At 38.0% G+C, this 22,520-nt stretch overlaps 1 protein-coding gene across 30 annotated transcripts in view; it reads left to right on the top strand.

Moving 5' to 3' along the window:
• The window catches only part of MAP2 (microtubule associated protein 2), a 74,471-nt gene that overhangs the window by 19,892 nt on the left and 32,059 nt on the right, over nucleotides 1–22,520 (top strand). For 9 of the 30 annotated variants that reach the window (XM_060105893.1, XM_060105885.1, XM_060105891.1 and 6 more), the window contains exons 2-3: nucleotides 3,732–3,845; nucleotides 6,672–6,749. In XM_060105893.1, the coding sequence (XP_059961876.1) occupies nucleotides 3,732–3,845; nucleotides 6,672–6,749 (192 nt within the window). Of the gene's footprint in view, nucleotides 1–3,731; nucleotides 3,846–6,671; nucleotides 6,750–16,613; nucleotides 16,860–18,580; nucleotides 22,340–22,520 lie in introns of all 30 variants that reach the window. The other 21 variants (XM_060105873.1, XM_060105872.1, XM_060105870.1 and 18 more) reach the window with 10 other exon arrangements.

Here is a 22,520-nt window from a genome sequence, read left to right as displayed (position 1 = left end):
TAAGCCTTTCATGTTAATTTTTCATCCTTTCAAAAACTTGTATTAAGCATTCAATCTGGGTCAAGTTCAATGAGAGAAGCTTCGAGAATTGCAGCAATGACAGAAAGTCCTTGACTTGGGAAACTTTACATAGTAGTGGAGATAAGGCTTGTGTACTGACACAATTCCATGCAAGATGTATTTACTATATGCCATAGAGAGATACTAAATTTTGCATACATGCCAACAAGGAGATGCAGGAATGATCCAGAAGATGCATGGGTTCTATATATGTCCCATTTTCTGCAATTCTTGCTCCACCTCTCCATTATATCCAGTTTTCCATAAAACACCTGGATGTTAGAAGTGCTAAAAATCACTCTTGATTTTTAAAGGTCTGAATTGCATTGAAAATTAATATATGCAAGTGGCAATTCGCAAAACATGAAATAATTCTTTTTGCAATATTATTAAGCAGTGTAAACAACAAAGAGGTGTCTCAAAGTGGATTTAACTTTCTGTAGCCCTTTTTGCAGTATTCTTTCCCATTGAAAATGTCACTTTGGGAGACTAGCCTTTCAGGGATTTTTCAGAGAAACCCTCCCCAACAGCCTGGCTTCATGAAAACACACAGCCCTTCCTCCTCTTCTGCCCCCGCCCCCCCACCAAATAGCACAGCAGTTAGTATTCCTTACAATGCCTTGATGATTGTTATTGTCATTTATTTACCTGGAACAACTATGAAAATTTCTGCTCAAACACTAAAATAGAACAAAAATTCTAATAAAATAGTACTGTCTCAGAAATAAAGTATTCATCTTCTTGAGTTAAATTATCTATTACAGTATCTAACATGGTCTACAAGATATATAGGTAGATAGGTAGATGATTAGATAGATAAATAGATAGATAGATAATTACAGATAGATAGGTAATTACTCAATCATGGTCAATCACTTGTTACATAGTCTCAAAATATAATCAGGAATGGTAATAGTGTACATTAGATAGATGAATAGACAAGCAGGTCTGAGAGAATGTTTCCTTGGTTCATACCTTTAAAGTTCATATATTTCCATTAGCCATTCACATGACTGCTAGAGAATTTTCTGGTTGTTTCTCCATTAGTCCTTCTGTTCGTCTATTTAAGAGAAAAAACATCATAATAGGAAACCTGTGTTCTAGTCTGTTTACCTCTATCAGCTGTCTGAACTTGAGCAAATCTCATCAGTATACCCAGCCTTTGTTTCCTCATCTGCAAAATGAGAGGATTTAGACAAAATCTTCTCTCAGAGCTCTTTTAGCTCTAAAATTATGTGATGCTATGAATTAAATTGTATAGTTTAAAACATCCTTATAAGGATGAATTGTATCAATACTGTTTGATATTGTAATTATTCTGTACATGTTTGCAATAGTAAAGAAAAAAGGTCCTTCCTTGTTGAAACTAAATTGAGTGCAAAGTGTATTGTCTAAAAAATTGCTTTATGAAAAATACTTGGTATATAAATGTATGAAATGAATTTGCTGGAGCCTTGCTTAGAAATTAAAGCTTTTTCAGAAATAATTTTAAGTAGCCTATCTATACTTGCTCTTTGGATACTTGAAATTTAAATTAGGACTCCAGCTTCTTAAAATTATACTTCGAACATAAAAAAATATTAAATCAGGGCTTTCCTGGTGGTGCAGTGGTTAAGAATCTGCCTGCCAATGCCGGGGACACGGGTTTGTGCCCTGGTCCAGGAAGATCCCACATGCTGCGGAACAACTAAGCCCATGTGCCACAATTACGGAGCCTGTGCTCTAGAGCCCGCGAGACACAACTACTGAGCTCACGAGCCGCAACTGCTGAAGCCCGCGCACCTAGAGCCCGTGCTCTGCAACAAGAGAAGCCACCGCAATGAGAAGCCCGCGCACCGCAACGAAGAGTAGCCCCTGCTCGCTGCAACTAGAGAAAGCCCATGCGCAGCAATGAAGACTCAACACAGCCAAAAATAAAAATAAACAAAATAGATCATTTTAAAAATATATTAAATCACGCTTAGTTTAGTTTTAGTATTTAAGGCATTTTATAATATACTAATTACTTGAAAATTGGTATTCTAACTATGATATTTATAAGAATGTCTGATTATATGATCTAATCCTATTGTCCTCTGTTTCATCATCTGAAAGATGGGAGTAATAATAGTAAATAATGCATTAGAATGATGAGAGCAACCACCTTAGCAAAGTGTTTGGCACGTAGTGAGCACTATAATATTTTTAAAATACTGCTTCTCCTACTATTACTGCTACTGGCTGTAGATAAGAGTGTTTACAGTGCATCCCTTAAGACTATATACATAGGGTATAGTGTCAAGTGGCTATTTAAAAAATCAGGAAGTTAAACATATAGACGCAAATGTATTCAATCAGGTAATCCAGCTTTTAAAATTCAGATAAATGTTGTCCAAGTGGATTGCTTATCCAGAAGCCTGCTTCTCAAGCACTATGGTCTCTGTCATCCTGGGTGGGGTGATGAAGCCTTTCTAGAGGAGGCTGTGTTTAAATGAACCAGCCAGGAAAAAACAGGCAGATCTTCCCCAACCTGCTTGTGAATGTGTAAATTCCAATCAGGAACCATAATTTCAATGAAATATTTATTCTAAAATCTTGATTAAAATTATGAGAACAAGTCCCTACCCATCCCCTTATCCAGGACAACTTGTTTCTATTAAGGCTATAAGTTTAAGGTTTATTTCCTAGTATGGAAGATGTTTTTATATAAAGATGATGAAAAGTTAAATTCTGTAGAATTTATTTCTAATTTAGAAAATATTTTTAATCTCAAAAGGCATCTTTCCTTTTTAGTTGATGATATATGGAACATCATTTCCTGAATTTTTTCTGACTAGGTTATATGAAGTTAGCATTGTTAATGGTTCAGCAGATGCCATTTCAGGCCAAAAACTAGTTATCAGGCATCTCATAGACTGATCATTTTAATGATGACCCTCCCTCCCACCCTGGCTTTTTTTTAATGAAACTATTGCACTGACTAGGTTGAATATATATCATATGGCCTTAAAGATCTTTAAACCATCCACTGTCTAGAAAAGTAGTAGCTCTTTAGAAAGAGACCATCTGATATATCATTTCCATGTATTTCACTCAGATTTTATCTTCCCAGATTTTTCTTAATCTCTCGTGTTCAAACTAATCCCAGATAGTGCTGTTTAATCATAAATTCACATTTTGAAGCATCTTTCGATTTTAAATCATGGTATTTCTGCAAATTAGCATAGAAGATTATTTTAATATACTTTTCTATAAAACTGTAAGAAAACTATAAAACAGTATTTTAAGTTAAATCTAAAATGAATCCTCTCTTCTCTTAGAATTTGTTTTACTAGGTACAAAATATTACATTGTTTCTGTTTGTATAAAGTTTTTAAAATTTAAGCTGCCATACAGGTTAATTATTTTTCTTTAGTTCTGTGTTAATTTTGCTTAGCTCCCAGAATGCCAACTCCTTTTATTTTCTCTCTCTCTCACTTTTTTTCTTGTTTGTTTGTTTATATGTGGTGTGTGTGTGTGTGTGTGTGTGTGTGTGTGTATTTATCTGCAATTTAATAAATTGTTATACTTCTTTGGGAGAAAGACAATGAAAATAAAATCCTAATTGACTATATTGTTTGATTATTTTTCCTCGTTGCTACCTGTTTTGGATGGCTCATCATTTTATATTCTTTTGTTACTATTTATTACAGAGGAGGTGTCTGCAAGGATAGTTCAAGTAGTCACGGCAGAAGCTGTAGCAGTTCTGAAAGGTGAACAAGAGAAAGAAGCTCAGCATAAAGATCAGCCTGCAGCTCTGCCTTTAGGTAAATGAGAAAGAGCCTCAGGTCAGGGGCTGTGTCTGCTGCACCCTGATCACAGAATCAAGTCTTCGCATTCAAAGATAGGCCATATCTCATACTTCATCCCTAACTGTGACATTCATCAAACATCTTTGTTGGGATGCACTGGGATCTATTTTCACCTTTCTCAACAGACTCATGGTATTTCGGTAGTCTTTAGGACAGTCAACTTATAATTAGACTTTGCCCCTAAATTGCCCTTAATTTTCCTTTTCCAGACCACTGGAGATAGTTATTATAAAAATAAAGCCAGTTCGTTTTGATGTCATGGCCCCTACTCATAAGGAAAATGTTCTAATGCTTTAATTAGAAATGATTTTTTCCTGTTATAGGTTTTCGTTAATTATTGTCTATACTATAGTCTCTTTTTGGTCTCCCTGAACAGGCTACACAAAACCTATAGCCAGAGATTGTTAGAATCATCAGTGACATAGTATCTCATATATGGTACTGGTCTTCACTTGGTTCATTTAAGGAAAATGAGATAGCATTTGCCCTCTCGCTCCATCACAAGTCAAATGCCCTGCAGGGCCAAACAGGTAATAATGGTGCTCACCAAGGAAAACACTCTCAGCCAAAGGCTCCCTATCCCTACTCTGGATAGACAGATAGATAGATAGATAGATGATAAATAGATATATGCTAAATGTAGATGTATGTACATGCAGAGATGCATAAAAAAGGAAATTCTCTTATGTTCAACATATATGTTTATTTCACAGGTGCATATAACTAACACATTGAAAGGTATGGTTTTTAAAGCCTAAAAATAGTACATATCTATTTTTTCTGTCTTTCAATCTAATGTATCCTTTTTTCTTTTTTTTTGCGGTATGTGGTTCTCTCACTGCTGTGGCCTCTCCCGTTGTGGAGCACAGGCTCCAGACGCGCAGGCTCAGTGGCCATGGCTCATGGGCCCAGCCGCTCCGCGGCATGTGAGGTCTTCCCAGACCGGGGCACAAACCAGTGTCCCCTGCATCGGCAGGCAGACTCTCAACCACTGCACCACCAGGGAAGCCCCTAATGTATCCTTAATATTTGATCTTCTGATTAGCACTCCATTGTCTACTAAAAATTAAACAATAAAAATTTCTCCTCTCCCAGAATAATAATTAAAAATAATCTCATTATAGTCAGTAAAATATTCTTTGATTATCACGGATTATTTTCTTCTAAAACAGAGAGGGAAAATCTTATCTAAAAAATTAACCTTCTTTCTGTGGTTTACTTGTATTCTTTCAAATAAAACAAAACCCCCTTTTTAATTTTTTTTAATTTTTAATACAATTTAAAGGTTACTTTCCATTTACAGTTATTACAAAATATGGGCTATATTCCCCGAACTGTACAATACATCCTTGAGCCTATCTTACACCCAGTAGTTTATAGCTCCCACACCCTCACCCCTATGTTGCCCCTTCCCCCTCCTCACTGGTAACCACCAGTTTGTCCTCTGTATCTGTGAGTCGCTTCTTTTTTGTTACATTCACTAGTTTGCTATATTATTTAGATTCCACGTGTAAGTGATATACACCATTTGTCTTTCTCTGACTTCTTTCACTTAGCATAATGCCCTCCAAGTCCACCCATGGTGCTACAAATGACAAAATTTCATTCTTTTTTAAAAGAAAAATCTCCCTTTTAAAAAAAAGATTGAGGGCTTCCCTGGTGGCGCAGTGGTTAAGAATCCACCTGCCAATGCAGGGGACACGGGTTCCAGCCCTAGTCTGGGAAGATCCCACATGCCGCGGAGCAACTAAGCCTGTGCGCCACAACTACTGAGCCCGCATGCCACAACTACTAAGCCTGCGTGCCTAGATCCCATGCTCTGCAACAAGAGAAGCCACTGCAATGAGAAGCCCGTGCACCGCAAAGAAGAGAAGCCCCCACTTGCCTCAACTAGAGAAAGCCTGCACACAGCAATGAAGACCCAACGCAGCCAAAAATAAATTAAATAAATTTTTTAAAAAACTTTAAAATATGGCTTAGAAGCCCACAGGGCTTATTTAAAATAAATTTTACCACTGCCCTTGACTGATAAATATTTCCTTTTAAAATCCCTTACCTTCATATGAGTGGTCATAAAGAAGGTAAGGGTCTTGAAGAGGAAACGTTGGAGTTAAATGTGAATGAATTCCATCTTTTAGAACCTTTCTCTCTTTGGTCCTTCTTCATGTGTAGTGCCGAGGCTAGAATATTTCTCAGCTCCTACTAGTAGATGTTTCTATCTAAGGTTGCCTCAAGCTGTGACAGCTTCATTTTTCTTTTCTAAGAATACATACAGAGGATGGGTTTCAACATTATCATCAGTGGACAAAATGTTATTTAAAAAATACATCTCCTAAAATAACTGTGATTAGTTTCCAGATCACAATGAACAATAGAGAGCTCTAACATTTTTTTAATCAGTCAAGCCAAATCCAAACTAAAATGCTTGCCTGCGTAGGTTTGAATTTAGTAAATTAGGACCAGAATGAAATATTTTGTTAATTGAACAAGCAGACACAAATTAATGGGATTAATGATAGAATTTTAGCAGCCATCTCTAATCCATTTTTATGGAGAGGACAAAATGTTTTTTTTAATATCAAATGCTCTTCTTTTTTTTAGGCTTTCAGAAATACGTGAACCAGGTAATGGGGCTAAAAATAAGTCAAATGCAGCTTGCTATTGAGTCTTTCCCTGAATTTAATAAAGAGTCCTTTTTACAGATAGCAGAACTGCCTACACATCTACTGGCCTAATCGGATTAATTGTTGTATCTCATTTTTTTGTTTGTTTGCTCTTCAGCAGCTGAAGAGACAGCTAATCTGCCTCCTTCTCCACCCCCATCACCAGCCTCAGAACAGACTGTGACAGTGGAGGAAGGTAAGGCTTGCTGGACTCTTTGAGGTTTGTCTTCTAATAAGGGTAAATAAACCTCAACCCATAAGTGCTGGACTTCTGTATGGGTTAGTATGTGACCCAGTTTGGGAGCTCTGTTTCAAATAGTCAAGAAGAAACAAAGACTTTAATTAAATGTATTATCATGTCTCTATACAAAATCAAAAGTAGATGAATACGGTAAAATAAAAAAGGAAAAATCTGCTCGATAAAGGAAAAGATAACTTTGTGTTTAAATTGCTAACTAGAATAACTACAGAGAACCAGTTTACTTCATGTAGAATGTTTTGACAGAGAAGATACAATTTAATTTTATAAGTGACTGAACCAAAATACATTTATTGATGAAATCAACACATTTTTATGGAAGGGTTGGCAGGAACTGTCTCTGTTGTGCTCACTATTGTATTGCCAAGGGCTTCCCCAGGGCATGGCCTGTAGCAAACTCTCAATAAATATTAATGAATAAATGAAGAAGTCAGTGAATGAATGTGATATTGAGAGTAGTGAACTGGAAACTGAGATCATGGCTTCTTTCCTGCTGAGACCTGTTATTGTCCATGAATTTTTTAATGCATTTACTCAACATGGAATGCCATGTCAGCTTTTCAGTTCTCAGTGATGAAGCAGACAGATGCCTTTGAAGAATATTCATTTAGAATCTGAGATGAAAGGCACTATTTAAAAGCAAACTATTATTGGTTCTCTGACTTAGATCAGGTAACTTTTGTCTATTGTTTGAGAGTTACAGGAGAAGGCAGAAGAAAGCTTTTAAAATATATTGAAAGCTTACTTGTTTCAATATAATTTAGTTTTTGTATACTAAAATCAGAATGTTGATACTTCTCCATTTTATTCATTTATTTCTTCACTTATTTTTCCTTCTGTTTTCCCTTTTAGAGCTCATTTTGTTGTGCTAAAAATGGAATAATGTCACAAAAGACCCACTGTCTTTTTATAATCTGTAATTAGGTTTGTTTAAAATACTTTCTGAATTCCTTAATGGAGATTATTCTAAATTACTGAACTATAAACTATCAATAAATATAATTTATTTTTGTCACAGATTTATAAACTTAAACCTTTTTTTAGCAAGATCTTTTTTTCTTAACTTGAGGCCTTTTTTTCTCATTTTGCTGCCTGATATAATGTTAAACTAAATTAGTCTAAGGAGTAAACAAAAATTTGAGGACTATAAGCAGTGCATATAATCAGTGTCATTATAGCCACTGATTATTAGTTAACTCCCTGAAAATGTGACTTGATCTTTTAATTCACAGATCTGAAAGATCCTTCTTGGCCTTATGTTCTTCTGTTCATTCAGCACATACCTATGAAGCCCAAGGTTCTTGCAGTCTTCACATTCTAGGTATACACTAGTGAACAAACAGACATGATCTCTGCTTATAAGAAGCATGCAGTCTGGTGGAGAACAGATATCCAATAAATAAGCTTAGCACTAGGAAGGAAAAGAACAGGGAGCTTTAAGATAGAAGAGTAATCTTAGTTTGTTGGATGGGGAAAAGACAACTTGGGAGCTGATCTCAGAAGCCTGAGGAGGTGTTGGCCAAGCAAAGAAGGAGGAAAGGGGCATTTTGGACAGGGGGTCCAGGATGTGCAAGGGCTCTCAGGTGGGCAAGCGCATGAAGTGCTCTAGGAACTGAAGGAGTCCTATGACTAATGTGTGAGAAAGGGTAGAGGACTGAAGGAGCTTGGGAGTAAGCGGCAGCCGACTTGGTTCGGGGACCTGGATTTTACTCTGAATGCAGTAGAAAGCCTTCCGTGACAGCTGTGCCTCCCTCAGGTCACTGAAAATGTTTCTGAACCCGTACTTAAAACCTTCCAAGTGTCAGAGAATCCTCTTAGCCCAGAGAAGGGTATGATGTTGACTCCAAAGTCAGCTAGAGGTCACGTAATTTATTCTTCTTACTCTTTTATGGGAGTTGGAGCCGAAAGGGCAGCAGGGTCCTCCCATCCGAGATTCACCCAGTCTGTTTCTGGAGGGTGGTACAGTGGATATAATGAAAATATAAATAAAATATAGAATCACTTTCACATTTTGGTAACTTAGGTGTCACTTTCCAAAGTAACTGTTCCTTCACATTTCGGGATTGTTTTCTTCGAGCCGTTTCAGTATATTTAGGGAAAATGTCAACTTACTTCCTACTGAAAGTAATTGGAACATATTTTTAACATTTTTCAAACCAAACCTGTATTTTTATTGAATTATTATTTTTTATTTTTTTCAAACGAAAGCATTAACCTATACAAAGGCCTAATGACTTGCTTTTAAAAGGATAACCATATTTTTGAGTTATATAGAAAAAAAGTATGTATTTTACAAACTCTACCTCATTCATTTAAAAGATCAGATATTCTCACCTTAAATATATGAAAGATATGTGATCTAGGGAATCAAACTAGTCCCTCTCTTTTATTTTAAACTGCTTTTAAAGTACGTATAATAACTTATTTGTTTTGTTTTATCAGAAAAAATTAGTGAAAAACTGCAAGACAGGATTCAGCTTTTCAATTATTCAAACCAATCGGTTTGTAAAGACCAAGCCAAAATTCCATTGATATACTGCTCATAGTATGCTGGGTGGAAAGAAAGCACGTGGATTTTTTCATCTGGGAGATTTTTTACCCTCCTCAAAACACTCTCAAAGCAACTTTACTCTAAAGGCACAGTGAATGTCACAATTCAGTCCTTTTATACAAACGTAAAAGAGTTCGTAAATTGAGTAATTCAATGATTTTGAGGATATACTTACTTTTTATTAATTATCAAACATTTTAAAAGCTGTTCTTTCCCAAAGGGGAAGCATGAAAGCTCTCACTAAAAATAATTTAAGATGTTATTTACTGTCATTTATGAATATCCATTTATTATAACTGATTTAATATTCATAATTCCCAGAATTCTTGCTTATTCTGGGAAACAAAGGGATTTTAATGAAAAAATTATATTAGTAGCACATTTAGAAAGGAAACCCAGGTACAGTGAACCAATACTGTACTATTTATGATATTTTCAAATTAACCTCCTTTTTCTTTTTGGCCTAACCATAATAGCTGTCATTTGGACTGAACTGTTAGAATTTGGAAACCCGTGCACGAACAGTGGAAACATCTGAAAACAGAACCAGGAATGCTTCTGCCCTCTTAGGTTTGCTCCAAATCCTAGGGTGATGATTTCCTGAGTCAATGATTTGGCCACATTATAACTGCTGATTTGAAACAGTTTCCCTCCATAACATTCTGGGGCAGCAGATACAGCGGGCCAACTGAGGAGTCCTCATCAAAAGCTTGTAGAATGGAAAGGGCTTAGAGATGGTAAGAAACAATATTAGTGGAGCCAGCTGCCCCAGGGCATGGGGCAGAAGCTGTGATGCCAGGACAGGCAAAATCACTGAGTCATTGATACCCCAAGAGACTCAGTCTCTCGTAAAAGTGACTATCATTTGTACCAAAGGGCACTGACATACCAAGACTGAATTTTGTGTGGCAAACTTTACCCAATATAAATTTTCAAATGCTTTAAAAAAAAAAAAAAAAGGTTTGTGTGAAAGCCAATTAGGGAAAATGTATTCTTCCACTGAAACCAGGTAAACTTCATTTTTAAAGATTATCATTATGCAAAGAAATTTATGTAAAAGTCCAAGGTTCATAAGGCTACCCTGTCCTTTAAAATATCACATTATTAAATGAAACAGACTATTTTGTGGCAGAAGCAGAGACTCCATAAGCAAGTGTCCTTATAGTTAAAAGGAGACATTCAATCCTGGCCTTAAAGAACAAAACTGTTATGAATTCATTTTTCATAAATCTCTCAAGTCTAGCTTTGATGTGTCAAATGAAAGTAAAGAGCAAAGGTACACGACAACTTGTCTGATATACTGAAGACAGAGATGCTAATGTATATGGAATTGAGCATGATACTTGGTGCTTTCTCAAATACCTTCCCATTTAATCCTCCAAGCAACCCACACAGATAATACTCACTTCCACTCTTGCCCAGGATGTCATGGCTAGTAAGTGGCTTATCCAGAATTTAAATCCAAATCTAACTCCCTACAAACACAGCCTCACTGCATCCCTAAAGTTGTATGTTATTTAGGCTTTTACTGTGGGACAATGAAAGTGAAATGATCTTCTAATGAGAGTTTATTGGTTACAAGCCACTGGACTGATTTCCTTTTTATCCAAACTACTCCCATGTAAATAATTCATTCTTTTATAATGTATTTATTTATAATTATTATGTATTTATAATTCACTCATTTACAATTTATTATGTGTCCACCTCTATTTGGGTATGAACTGAGACCACCTGCCATACACAGTTCTGTAGCAAATGAGGATCTCTTGTCTTCTAGCATTATCACTGGAAGCCCATGCACTGGTACACTATCTGAACTTAGCCAGCCATGATGCTCTAAGTGTCACTTGCCTGGCACATCTCTGGGACTTGTAATGTAGATGGACTGCAGGCTCATAGGTCCTAAACAGAGACTTGGAGTGCATACAGCTCACAGTACCCAGACAGGACTGGGCTTTGCCAGACATTCTTTTTGGCGTTGCCTGGCTAAGGGCCAGACAAATACTACAGAGAAGCTATTTTTCCACTGAAGCACTTAAAGTTTTTGTTGTTTTTGTTGTTCTCTGATTAGTCAAAGTTTTCAGAATAGAAAGTACTGTTTCTTTGAAATATTATAGATCAGAAGCAAGACTCTGGGCTGTTTTCACATTTTGGCACTTGCAAAAAAGAGCAACAAGCAACAAGAAAGAGGAAGCCAAAATCTTCAAAAGGTTAAAACATCCACAGGATATTGCCTTTAAACTATCAGCTCTCAGCTTTAAATTCTTTAGTTTTGAACTGTAGTCTGGTCTACTCCCCAGAACATGTTGAAAAACAGAGAGGCAAATATGTCATTTTCACTAATTGATTGTCCATGCAATTTGTTGAAAGTATTAGAAGTTTTAAGAGGAACTTGTGTCCATAGGGAGTCTACAGCCTCAGGAGTCACTAGAGGAAATATGAATGGCTGGGACTTGTGACAAGCCCAGGACTTAGGATTCAGCCAGCATTGTAGGCCACATCTCAGCCAGTTGTCTGCTCAGCTGAGAAATCATGCTGAGTTGAACTAAGAATATCAGATGTAATCTTAGGTTTCTTCTATCCCATGTTATAATAAGCATCCTGGCTGAGAAAATTCTGAGCACCCATCCAGAAACAACTTCCATGGAACAATCAGTAAATAATGTGCTCAAAAGATTAAAAGTATTCTCCTTTCAAAATGTTATTTTAGCATCCTTATGATTTCAGGTTCATTTCCAGTTGTCAGCACTCAGTTTGCTAAAAATAAGTTATTGCCCTAAAAATATCATGCATTTTCAAATTATTGCTGTAATTTTGTCAACTTAAATTTTGATAGAAATAAAAATTATATAGATAGTACACATTTTGAAAATTACAAAAATTTAAAATTATTCTCTATATAAGTAAGTAAATAGTGATTAGCAAATTTAGTAACCTGCCATGTAGGCCTGAGGTGTAGTGTCTGTACTACATCAGCAGCCAGATATTGTTCTTTGTCATCATCCTTAAGGCTCATTGAAATATGCAAGAATCCAAATGCTAAGCAAACTGATTGATCTACACTCGTGTAACTAAGGAAGTATATTTAAATAATGCAGATTTCTAAGCCAAGACACAGGAAAGAAGAGAAATGAGAGCAGTTCCTTTGGCATTTCAATGAGAAATATGCAATGAGGTGTTTGAGATATAAAAACAGTCAGAAGCCAGTAGTGCAAGTGAAACTGCATTGAATAAAATACTGATGAGTCTGAAGCCAACTCAATAGAAATTCTCAGCTAACTGTAATCTATTAAGCTTTCAGAAGAGAAGCAGAACACGGGAAAACAACTGTATATTTCTAGGTACTTTCTAAAACTTTCTAATATTTTCACAGTCATGCAAATGAGGACCAGGGTTTAAAAAGATGCCTAGGAGTCTGCATCCAAAGTAAAAACTGTGCCAACTGTGCTCCCCTAAGCAAGACAGGAAAGAAAGATAATGCATTGTAGATTTTTCTTAACAGGATTGAAATTAAAAATTACTTTCTGGTTGAAGTCATTAACTAAAAATTAAATCAACCAAAATGCTAACCATGTGAGCATACTAGATAATTAAGGTTGTACTTCATCAGGACTGATTTCCCCCATAATTGTGCAGGCATCAGATCCTAACAGCTTTCCTCTTTTTTAACTTATAAATATATTGATAAAAGCATGAGGAAAATTTATGTACTTGAAAGAATTTCTTCTAACAAGTGTATTTGTTTGATAGTGCTTTGTTTCTATTCCAGTGTCCTGTTGTTGTTTTAACTTGTTTGAGGAGAATGTAAAGATAATTTCTATTATGCAGTGGGGGTGTCAGAGCATTTGGTTCATTTAGATCAATGGCAAGATTACTGAAGGGATAGCTGAAATGCAGCGGCTACTGAAGCATGAGACGTCACTGTCTCCCATCCTCCATCCTGCTCTGCTGCTTCCATGGCCCCATGTCCTCGCGCAGGTGTCTGTCTCGTCTGTCTGATCTTGTGTCTGTCTTGTCCAGTTCTCCCTGCAGTTTCTTCCTGTGTGTCTGTTTGTAGATGAAGGGGCTGAGGATCAAGTGGGTCCTCTACACAGTTTGCCCAACCACAAACCTGCCACCAGTGAGGAGAGGCGTAGACTCCTAGCCCCCTCCACCATCTCGGTGTCTGTGCCTGATGATGACTCTTCCAATTCCGATGAGGAGTACTATAAGCATCCTTTGTTCAGTTCACAGTGGACTACCTCTAGTGTGCTCCCCAGTGTCCCAGCGCAGAGTGCAGAGGCCCACTTAGACCAGGAGAAAGGTGAACCGAGCATGGTCCCCTTTTGATCCCCCTCCCCTGCCTGCAGCTTTGACCACATGCATCATACTAAGTGTGCCTTCATGTGTGGAGTGGGAGAGACAGGAGCCTGCTTTCTCCATATGAAAGTGAAGTCCCTATATAGCTCAGTCCATCCAAACGCCTTAACAATTTATATCTAAGAAGCCTTATTTGAGACATGTGAGTACTTCCTTTTTTTTTTCACGGCTTCTGAGAAGGAAGCAAAAAAAGTTCAAATAAAGTATGACTTCTTTCTGCCCCTTGCAAATAAATCAGTGGGGGAAGAATATATTCTCTTACCCAAACCAAAGAAGATGAACTTTAATATAATTTTATCCTCTTGGATACGTAATATTTCTAGGACCAGACTTCAATAGAGTTAGGCTTCTTTTTAGTGCTATGTTAATGTGATAGCTCTTTAAAAGAGAAAGGTCTGTTTAGGGTAGAATAAATGTTATGGAATGAATTTATTTCTCCAAATCACTTAATCATCTACAGAAACTACAGAGGCTTCCCCAGGTGACCTAAATCTTGCTTCAAATAAGTAGAAGTGGGCTAAAATGAGGGAAATGCTCCAAAGCTTTTGTCATTCCAGTCTCATGAAGGTGGAGACCCTATGTATAGTTGGCATTGGTGAGGATAAAATAAGTGGGCAGTGGGCTGCAATTTGTCTCATTCTAACAAGGTAGTTTTATAAGGAAAAAAAATAGAGCTCAATTTTTTTTTTTTTTTTTGCTTAGGTGAAGAAGTTATTTTCAAATGAGGAAAAATAACTTGCTTAAATGAAGAGTTTATTTTTATATGGCACAATATTTAATGTAAGGGCAGATAGTTCCAAGGCAAGAGCACCAGTGGCTCAGACACTCTGATGGAGAAATATAACCCATATTGAGTACAACTAAGTGAACTTAAAACAATTCAGAAAACTATGTGAATTTTTGAATAAAGAACAGGTGTGGAAATAAACATGATTTAGACAAAATGAGAAAATGGAAAGCTAAAAAATTACATGGATTTGGAAAACATGTAAATTAATTTGATAAGATTTCATCCAATAAGGTGCTATATTAAAGCAGCTATATTAAAAGTCTCTTAGCTTTAATCAAAATCTCTAATTCTATGGCATTATAAAAATTGCCTTAATAATGAGTTAGAATCTGAATGCTTAAAATGTTACTGACATAATTAAATTACAACAATGAAAGTTTCTGAGTGCTAAATGTGAGAAAATAGAAGTAGTCCTCTTTTTTCCCCCCTCTAAAGATTTTAATATTTCTCAAAAAATTTCTTTCCATCTGTAGTCTTTCTCACAAGTCCGTTTAAACAGTGTATAATTGTTTAAATTATAGGAATCTCATAAGAATTTCCTAGGAATTTCATAAGAGACATTCATTTGCAGAACTAGAAAACAGCTTATATATTTCCCTCTACTTTCTTTTTTTTGTATATATAAATTTATTTATTTATTATTTTTGGCTGCATTGGGTCTCCGTTGCTGCGTGTAGGCTTTTTCTTGTTGTGGCGAGTGGGGGCTACTCTTCTATGCAGTGCGCAGGCTTCTCATTGTGGTGGCTTCTCTTGTGAAGCACAGGTTCTAGGCGTGCAGGCTGCAGTAGTTATGGCACATGGGCTCAGTAGTTGTGGCCCATGGGCTCTAGAGAGCCCCTTGGCTTGGTAGTTGTGGCTCGCAGGTTCTAGATAGCAGGCTCAGTAGTTGTGGTGCATGGGCTTAGTTGCTCCACGGCATGTGGGATCTTCCCGGACCAGGGCTCGAACCCGTGTCCCCTGCATCGGCAGGCGGATTCTTAACCACTGCGCCACCAAGGAAATCCCTCCCTGTAATTTCTTAAGCAATAAAATGGGATTTATTTTACTGACATTTGAAGTGTAAATGAGAAACAAATGAACACGATAATTCATGGCCTTCATAAATTTGTTTTTTACATTTTACTTGTTAACATTTTTCTGTGTGATATACATCTTTGGGGAGGATATTTTGGCAGTTTTGTTGCCACTCAATTATCTTTCCTTGGTGGTTTTGTTTTGAATTGCAGAAATGAGGCTTTATAATATGCACATTTTCTTTCTTCAGTGTCAAAGAGGACTATACAAGAACTATATTACTGATATTTCAGTGGTTTGAACAATCTGATAACAGTCATGTCCCAGAGGTAGACTTTTCTAAATAGTAGTGAAATTAACTCTTACCTGGACCTTGTTTTTCAAAATATTTTACTTACTTCTTGAAAACTTTTACATTCTCCAATCATATAATGCAATGAATGTAAAATTAAGTTTGGTAGTCTTTGGCCTTAAAAATACTAAATAAATTATATTTTAAAGAGTTTTGATGGATTTCATGATAAAGCTGATAATAAGGTAGTTGATTGGATATTATTTTGAGACCAGGCTTTTTATTCCCAAAGATTTTTTTAGCAAAGTTTGTGTGTTTTAAATTAAGTAATCAGAAATTCGTATGTAGGGGCTTCCTGCATTGGAGAAAACAGCACATGTCTAACAAATTTAAAGGTTTGTTTCAGCACATCAATGCTTCTATCTTTTCACAGCCATCTGTTATCTGGCAGTACCATCTCTTATTTCCAGCCAGCTTTCCACATTGTGTACAACTTACTGCCATTTCCACTGAGGGTAATAGAGCAATAAAACCCTTTCAGCTCTCAAGTTTTAAAATAAAGAGCCTTTTCATGAGACTGTAAAAGGCATCATGATTTGCAGATTATGCATAATAATTTTCCAAGCAATACATAATGTCCATTGCATTAGGATATTAATTTGCTCATCCAAATGGTAAAAGAGGTTCTTGTGAGGTCAATATAATCGAGCTGAAAGTGTTCCTTGAATAATATTTCTGTTGTTTCATGTATGTTTCTGTGGTCATGATGTCAACATCTTTTTCCTCCCTAAGAAGAAGAAATGCTAGCGAGTCCAATGGCTGAGGAAGAGAAACCTGCCACTCTTCCTGGGAAAGAGTGTGAGGCTGCCAAGGCCTCAGACCAGCCCAAGGGCCTCAGTGAAGGCCAAGTGGAGTCTAGTGCGGAGGCCCAAATAGCTCCTGAAGAGAGCGCCCCAGCAGGGACCCCACAGGAGAAAAGTATAAAAGAGGTCGCGGAGGTGTCTCCAGAAGTAAAAACCCCTTCCTCTGCCGGGGAAGGTGTGTCTTTCTTAGGATTTGCATGTGTTTTGTTGCAAAAGATAGATCTCTCCAGCAGCTTACCAACCTGATGCCTTTCCAATGCTATCCCATCGCTGGGTCTTCTCATGATCCCAAAACCACTGTTTGAGACTTAATGAGCAGAGAGTGTGGCTTGTGCAGGTGCTGTGTGGCAGCTTGATTTTCCACTGCTGCAGCTGATTCCTGGTTTTACTTTGCCATGATACAATACGCTTTGCAGCCAGGCTGATGACACTATGTGAGCTTTTTTCCGCCCCCGCTCTTCATCTCAAATGTTTGCCAGTCACATTGCTAATACATGTATATTTTTATTTTTATTTTGGGGGACAGCAATTCATATGCTTTTCTTTCAAACTGTAGAGATGGATTTTGGCACATACAGGCTTAAATGGTAGAATCGTTTTTGTTTGCAACCGCAGTGTGCTATATTTTTTTATGCTTCAGTGAATACTGGTTTGGTTTCCTTAAAAGCGCCTGCTGATGCTTCTCATATCATTTCCTTTCCATGGCAGCCAACCCCTTTGATAATCACCATATCTCTTGAGTTTTCATTCATCTAACCTTTATTAGAAAGGTTCGTGTAGTATTTCTTTTCTATTGTGACAACAAGACACACAAGTATATAAGGTAATAATGATCCATACACTTGCTCTTCAGGAGATGACAGTTTTATTTTCCAGATAATTACATTTAGCCCTATTCACCACAGTGAATAACTTTGACCTTAAAATACAATTGAAACTCTGAAACCTTTTGGAATGCTGAACAAATAAAAATTAAAAAGAGTCATTTAATCTCTGTGAAGCATCTCTAAAGCCAATACTGGTCAGTGCTTTGCCCGTTGGTCACATTCCAGAGAATGAGGTCATGACCAAGGAGAGAAAGAATTTTAATAGTTGACTCTTTAAAATTTTGTTAGTCACATGACTTCCCAGTATTATCAGTATAATTCAGATTTTCTTACCTCTACCATACAGAGTAAGTAATGATTAGAACTTAAGAATTTTGATATGTGGTAGAAATTGACTTGTCAATATTTAGGTCATATCATATAAAGTCAGTAGTAATCATTTATTTGTATTACCAAAATTTATTCTCAGATGACTTCTAAAAATTTATTCTAGTAACCTTTCAGTGCCCCCAAAATTGGTCCTGGAACTTGTCAATCCAGTTAACTGAATTTATTTAACACATATAACTATAACTTAATTGGCCTTCTGCCCATGGCCTGCCAATTCACTTACAAATTAGAAAACAAAGAAAAAGGTCAGTAGAAATCAATTCTTTCCCATATTTAGATTACTATATAGATTCTTTTGTACCTTAATGTTAGTTACTTATTCAATATTCTTTAATTTGTAATTTTATCTGTAGAAGGCACATGAAAATTTTTTTCTACTTCAGTACACATCACATACTGTTTAGAGAGACCAAACAAAGGAAAAAAGAGTATTCAAAATATACTCTTATTACAATTTATGTACATATTAATTCACAATGGGAGTTCATTTTAGCAATCGTACAAATATATCTCAGTCCTGACATTTTCATATTGATTTTTAAATGAGTAGCATGCTTGCATGTTTCATAGTTTTTCTTTATACCCTACCATTCATTTGCCATTTCAAAATATAATTTTAAGCTTACTGCCTGAAAGCACTTGCCTATTATTTGTTTAAAAATCAACCCAATTACTTCAGGTTTGCTTACAGCCTCGAAGATGGAGTTTCATGATCAACAGGAATTGACTCCCTCTCCAGCCGAGCCATTAGACAAGAAGGAAAAGGAGTCAGAGAAAGAAAGTAAGCCTGGTGAAGACCTTAAACATGCTGCCTTAGTTTCTCAGCCTGAGACAACTAAAACTTCCCCTGATAAAAAGGATATGCAAGACACAGAAGAAGAAAAAGTACCTCCCACTCTGTTTGGGCATACTCTGGGTGCCAGCCTAGAAGACACAAAACAGAAGATAGAACCGAGCCTAGTGGTACCTGATATTGGCCTTCCCGCAGAGCCCTCAGCTGCAAAAGAGCAAAAGGACTGGTTCATCCAAATGCCAATGGAAGCAAAAAAGGATGAGTGGGGTTTAGTTGCTCCAGTATCTCCTGGCCCCCTAACACCCATGAAGGAAAAAGACGTACTTGAGGACATCCCAAAATGGGAAGGGAAACAATTTGATTCTCCCATGCCAAGTCCCTTTCAGGGTGGAAGCTTCACTCTTCCTTTAGATATCACAAAGAATGACATTGTTGCAGCAACATCACCCTTTGCCCCTGCCCTACTACAGCCAGATGACAAAAAATCTTTGGAAGAAACTGGTAGCCCAGCGACTGCCAAAGATAGTTCTAAAGTTGAAGAGCCCCATAAGGATCAACCTGACAAAATGGCAGAAGCACCAGCCTCAGAGGCAGTTACATCACCCAAAGATGCTCACATTTCGATTGTGGAAGAATATGTTCCGGAGAAAGGTTTAGGAGAAGAGAAAGGGGCAATAAAGCAAGAGAGTGTGCAGATAAAAGAGACTCCCACCTTCAGTGAACAGGAGTCTATGCTTACTGAAAAGGAACCTCACCTAAAGCTTGAAGAACAAACAACCATTTCTGATGAAGAAGCTGTGTCAAAAGAGAGTGAAGCCCCAAAATTGACAGATGAAGAAACTGGTGTAATTCAGCCCTCCACAGAGCACGCTTACTCCAAAGAAGAACCGAAAGGCCAGGAGCTTCCCACAGATATATTAAAACAGGACTCATTCCCTGTAAGTTTGGAGCAAGCAGTTACTGATTCAGCCGTGACCTCTAAGACACCAGAAAAAGTCATGACTGAACCAGCTGCACTAAGTGAAAAGAGTGCCACCCAGGAGCTTTTTGAAGAAAAAGTTGCTGACAAAGATAATAAGGTTGAAGGAGTTGGAGCTGTAACGTCAGCTGAGCTTGACATGCCATTTTATGAAGATAAGTCAGGAATGTCCAAGTACTTTGAAACATCTGCCTTGAAAGAAGAAGTGACAAAAAGTATCCAGCCAGGCAGTGATTACTATGAACTGAGTGACACAAGAGAAAGTGCCCAAGAGTCTTTTGATACTGTATCTTCCATGTATAAAAACGGCGACAAGGCACTTATGGCAGAGAAAGACTCCCAGCCCAGTGCTCCAGCACAAGAAGCAGGGTATAGCACTCTCGCACAGAGTTATCCGTCTGACTTACCTGAAGAGCCCAGTTCTCCTCAAGAAAGAATGTTCACTATTGATCCAAAAGTGTATGGGGAGAAAAGGGATCTCCACAGTAAGAATAAGGATGATTTGACACTAAGCAGGAGTTTAGGACTTGGTGGTAGGTCTGCAATAGAGCAAAGAAGCATGTCAATCAATTTGCCCATGTCTTGCCTGGATTCCATAGCCCTTGGATTTAACTTTGGCCGGGGGCATGATCTTTCTCCCCTTGCTTCTGATATTCTAACCAACACTAGTGGAAGTATGGACGAAGGAGATGATTACCTTCCAGCCACAACACCTGCAGTGGACAAAGCCCCTTGCTTCCCAACAGAAAGCAAAGAAGAAAAAGAACAGATCAAGGGGGAAAAAGCTACTGGAGAGGAAAACACCCAAGTCGAGACATCGTGTGAGTCACCTTTCCTAGCCAAAGATTATTACAAAAATGGTACTGTCATGGCACCTGACCTGCCTGAGATGCTAGACCTGGCAGGCACAAGGTCAAGATTAGCTTCCGTGAGTGCAGATGCTGAGGTTGCCAGGAGAAAATCAGTCACATCAGAGACTCTGGTGGAGGAGAGTAGTACTGGCTTCCCCCCTGTCACTGATGAAAACCATGTCATTGTTAAAACTGACAGTCAACTCGAAGACCTGGGCTACTGTGTGTTCAATAAATACACAGTCCCACTCCCATCACCTGTTCAAGACAGTGAAAATTTATCTGGGGAGAGTGGTTCCTTTTATGAAGGCACTGATGATAAAGCACGAAGAGATTTGGTCACGGATCTTTCATTGATTGAAGTCAAACTGGCAGCTGCTGGAAGAGTCAAAGATGAACTCAGTGCTGAGAAAGAAGTATCCCCGCCTATCTCTGGTGACAAATCAGGACTGAGTAGGGAGTTTGATCAGGAGAAGAAAGCGAATGATAAGCTGGATACTTTACTAGAAAAAAGTGAAGAACATGCCGATTCAAAAGAACATGCTGAGGAAACAGAAGAGGCTGGTGATAAAGTTGAAACTTTTGGATTAGGAGTAACCCATGAGCAAGCTTCAGCCAAAGAACTGACAGTCTCAAAAGATGCATCACCTCTCATGGCTGAGAAAGCAGAGAAAGGTCTTAGTTCCGTGCCAGAGGTAGCTGAAGTAGAACCATCCCAAAAAGCTGAACCGGAACTCGATTTTGCTGCAAAGAAAGCTGACCAGGGTCAGTTAGATATTAAAATCAGTGACTTTGGACAGATGGCTTCAGGGCTACACATAGATGCTGGAAACGCAGCAGAGCTTAAACTCAAGGCTACCCAGGACCTCGCCCCTTCATCCACAGCACCTCAGGAGGCAGATGCGTTTATGGGTGTTGAGTCTGGCCACGTGAAAGAAGGCACAAAAGTTAGTGAAACAGAAGTCAAGGAGAAGGTGGCCAAGCCTGACCTGGTGCACCAGGAGGCTGTAGACAAAGAGGAGTCCTATGAGTCCAGCGGTGAGCATGAAAGCCTCACTATGGAGTCCTTGAAAGCTGATGAGGGCAAGAAGGAAATTTCCCCAGAATCTTCTCTAATTCAAGACGAGATTGCCATCAAATTGTCTGTGGAAATACCCTGTGCACCTGCTGTTTCAGAGGCTGATTTAGCCGCAGATGAGAGAGCTGACGTCCAGATGGAATTTATTCAGCTGCCAAAAGAAGAAAACAAGGAGACCCCAGATATATCTATCACGCCCTCTGATGTTACAGAACCATTGCCTGAAGCCACTGGAGCTGAACCAGCAGAGGCTGAGGATGAGGAAGAAGAGATAGAAGCCCAGGGAGATTATGATAAACTGCTCTTCCGCTCAGACACCCTTCAGATTACTGACCTGGGTGTCCCAGGTGTCAGGGAGGAATATGTGGAGACCTGCCCTGGTGAACACAAGGGAGTGATTGAGTCCGTTGTAACTATCGAGGATGATTTCATCACTGTCGTGCAAACCACAACTGATGAAGGGGAGTCGGGTTCCCACAGTGTGCGTTTTGCAGCCTTAGAGCAGCCTGAGGTAGAAAGGAGACCATCCCCCCGTGCTGAAGAAGAGCTTGAAGTAGAAGAAGCAGCTGAAGCCCAGGCTGAACCCAAGGATGGCTCCCCAGAAGCTCCGGCTTCCCCTGAGAGAGAAGAGGTTGGACTCTCAGAATATAAGACAGAAACCTATGATGATTACAAAGACGAGACCACCATTGATGACTCCATCATGGATGCTGACAGCCTCTGGGTGGACACTCAAGGTGTGCATTTTTTTTTTTTTAATTTTCTACTCCCAAATAAAATCCAGTAACCTAGTGGAATTTTTTTTCATTTTTAAACATTTTAAAATGACCCTTTATCTCTTGATTTTGCATTTTTTTAATAGATGAAGGATTTTGTACATTTGTTACTAATGTTTTCGTTGTTGTTGTTGTCATGGTT

This window comes from Mesoplodon densirostris, chromosome 8, assembly GCF_025265405.1.
Source record: "Mesoplodon densirostris isolate mMesDen1 chromosome 8, mMesDen1 primary haplotype, whole genome shotgun sequence".
Classification (NCBI taxonomy): domain Eukaryota; kingdom Metazoa; phylum Chordata; class Mammalia; order Artiodactyla; family Ziphiidae; genus Mesoplodon; species Mesoplodon densirostris.
The sequence above is the reverse complement of the archived record's forward strand: the minus strand, read 5'-3'. Positions and strand labels throughout refer to the sequence as shown.